General features: G+C 45.5%; 1 protein-coding gene across 1 annotated transcript in view; it reads right to left on the bottom strand.

Moving 5' to 3' along the window:
* The window catches only part of MYH13 (myosin heavy chain 13), a 73,837-nt gene that overhangs the window by 25,009 nt on the left and 45,758 nt on the right, over positions 1 to 3,070 (bottom strand). The window contains exons 24-26 of the mRNA XM_027774920.1: positions 2,975 to 3,070; positions 2,779 to 2,869; positions 851 to 1,240 (exon numbers count right to left, since the gene is read on the bottom strand). The exon at positions 2,975 to 3,070 is cut by the window's right edge and continues 83 nt beyond it. Of these exons, the coding sequence (XP_027630721.1) occupies positions 851 to 1,240; positions 2,779 to 2,869; positions 2,975 to 3,070 (577 nt within the window). The remainder of the gene's footprint in view (positions 1 to 850; positions 1,241 to 2,778; positions 2,870 to 2,974) is intronic.

A 3,070-nucleotide genomic window follows, 5' to 3' on the forward strand; every position in this document is an offset into this window, starting at 1 on the left:
TGTGTGTGTGTGTGTGTGTGTGTGTGTGTGTGTGTGTATTTATTTATTTAAAATTCCCAAGTTCTAAATGTACCAAATGTTACAAAACATGGATCCAATCCTACCACACGCATAACTTCACATTGGCTATGTCTCCCAGGGATTGATACCATGAGCTAAGAAGGTGGCATGTAGGAAAACAAACTTGGGCAAGGTCCTTTGGTGCAATCCATCCACACATTTATTCTACAACATGCCAGAGAAGTTGGAAGCTTTCTGTAAGACTTTGGAAGGAAGTTACACCCTTCAGTGGGGGCCAGACCTCCATCAAAATAATGCTGCGGTGAATGATGCTGTGGCTGGAATGTACCTCCTCACTCAAATTCGTATATTGGCACTTACTCCTCAGTGCAGTGGTATTGGGAGGTGGCTATCTGAGGAAGTGATGAATTCATGTGGGTGGAGCCCTCCTGGATTGGATTAGTCCACTTAAAAATGAGGCCTGAGAAAGCTCTCCTACCCCTTCTGCCACGTGAAACACAGCAAGAAGGCACCACCTATGAAGCAGAGCACACTCTGTCACCAGACACCAATTGTATCGATCCCCCTATCTGGGATTTTCCAGCCTCATGAACTGTGAGCAATGCATTTCTGTTGTTTATAAATGACCTGCTCTATGGTCTTTCTGTCACGGCAGCCTGGATAAGACAGGTGATCTGGATGAATTTGAGGAATCGAAAGTAGGCAGAGCAGGGAAGAGGGCTTTAGTTTGGAACATGCAGTGAGTTTGGGGCATTAAATTGCATGTGCTCAAGGGGCAGGTGGACGTGGCTACCCTGCATGCACGGAGAGCAGAAGGGTCACTCGGTACCTTCGATTTGGAGACTGTCTCAATGTTGCTGGCCATGTCATCGATCTCCATCTTCAGCTCACTCTTCTCCTTCTCCAGCTTCTGCTTGACCCTCTGAAGGTTGTCAATCTGCTCCCCGAGCTCAGCCACACTGTCTGCGTGCTTCTTCCTCAGCGTGGCTGCCGTGGCTTCGTGCTGCAGGGTGGCCTCCTCCAAGTCCCTGCGCAGCTTCTGGAACTCAGCCTCCCGCTTCTTGTTCATTTCAATCTGAGCGGAAGTGGCCCCACTGGCTTCTTCTAGACGCTCACTGATCTCCTCCAGTTCCCTGGCCAGATCCGAGCGCTGCTTCTCGATCTTGGCTCTGAGTGTGTGTTCTGCTTCGATTTCTTCCTCCAGCTCTTCTGTGCGAGCCTGCAAGGGTCACTGTATCAGAACGTAGTTGGTGGGGGAGGAACAGCCCACTTTGGCAGGGGCTGGGTGGTGAGGAATTAGGGGTAGGCAGCATAAAGTAAAGAACTCACAACGTTAGTTAGTGAAAAAGAGTTGGAAGCAACCTAAGTGCCCATTAATTGGGGAACCGTCAAATCAATCATGATGGAGACATGTCCCAGAAGTCCAGGAAGCTGTTAGGCTGGTCCATGTCCACTACAAATCACTCCACACAACATGTTGCTGAAGCAAAGGAGCAGAGTGTACAGTACTCTCAGTATGATAATATTTATGCTAAAAATGTAAAAAAGAATTTTATGCTGAAATGCCAAAAATATTTTTTAAAGTATCTACTTCTATATATTTTCTTTCTTTCTTTTTTAAGAAAGAGATTTTTGCTATAGGGCACATGTGCTCACCAGAGAGACAGAGAGAGAAAGTGAGAAACACCCACCGGGGGATGGCCACACCACAATCCCTTCTCCGGGGATTTTGGGCATGCACATACAAGTGCCTGGTGTGAGTTTCAAGCCACCAGGTCTAGGACTCGAACCATGGTCAGTCATGTGGGAGTTTAGTGCCTTAAACACCATGCCACTCATTGATCCACTGTATATTTTCTTTGAGTTATTTATTTATTTGTTTATTTAATTAATTATTTTTTGGAGAGATTTTTGCTATAGGGTGTGTGTGCTCACCTGAAAGACAGAGAGAGACAGAGAGATAGAAGGCGAGAAATCACCCCCCAGGGGGGATGGCCACACCGCAGTCCCTTCTCTTCCATTCTCCTCTTGGGATCTTGGGCACGCATATGCACCCAACTTGAGTTTAAACCACCAGGTCTGGTACATGGGAGTTCAGCCACATAGCCATTATGCTAACAGCTGGTCCCAAGTTTTAAAAGCATTCATAAATACATAGCAAAAGATCCAGAAGGATGTACATCCCACTGAAACCAACAGTTCCTTCAGAATCTGGGCTTAGGGGTGGTGGTCAAAGCACTTAGCCACAATATTTAACCTTACTAGTAATACTTAGATTCTTTTCAAGGAAATATGCTTAAGTGTTACTTAGAAAATTAAAATATTGGGACCAGCAGTTAGCGTAATGGCTATGTCACTAGACTCCCACGTAGTCGACAACGGTTCGAGTCCCGGACCGGGTGGCTTAAACTCACGCCGGGCACGTGTGTGTGCATGCCCAAGATCCCAAGAGGAGAATGGAGGAGAAGGGATTGCGGCGTGACCATCCACCCTGGGGGGTGATTTCTCGCTTTCTGTCTCTATGTCTCTCTGTGTCTGGCGAGCGCATGCGCCCTATAGCAAAAAACCTCTCCAAAAAAAAAGATTAAAAAAATTAAAATATTAATCTAAAAAATGAAAGAAAGCACAGGACATTTTCTCTGGCTCCAAGGGGAAGAAAAACCTAAGAAGAAAGAAGCTAAAAAATTGAGGAGGAAAGAGCCGGAACGGGCAGTTGTGAAGTGATTTTCACGACTGGGAAGGCTTCAACCCTTTTACCTGCAGTTCTTTAATCTTCTTTTGCAACTGCAAACTGTGAACTTGTTCATCGTCGATTTTGGTTTGTAACTGACTGATTTCAAACTCCTTCCTGCAAATAGATTTTTTTTTTGAGAACATAAAATAACAAGCCTTTTAAGAGGGGGGAAAGTTGGCTTTCAGGCTCAAACACAGAGGTAGAAAATGAAATAGCTACTTCTTCAATTTCTCTTCCGCTTGCTGCTTGTCGTTTTCTAGATCCATAATGGATTCCTGCGACATTTTCAGTTCTCCTTCCAGCTTCCTCTTCACT

This window comes from Tupaia chinensis, unplaced genomic scaffold (assembly GCF_000334495.1).
Source record: "Tupaia chinensis unplaced genomic scaffold, TupChi_1.0 Scaffold000493_1, whole genome shotgun sequence".
NCBI lineage: Eukaryota > Metazoa > Chordata > Mammalia > Scandentia > Tupaiidae > Tupaia > Tupaia belangeri.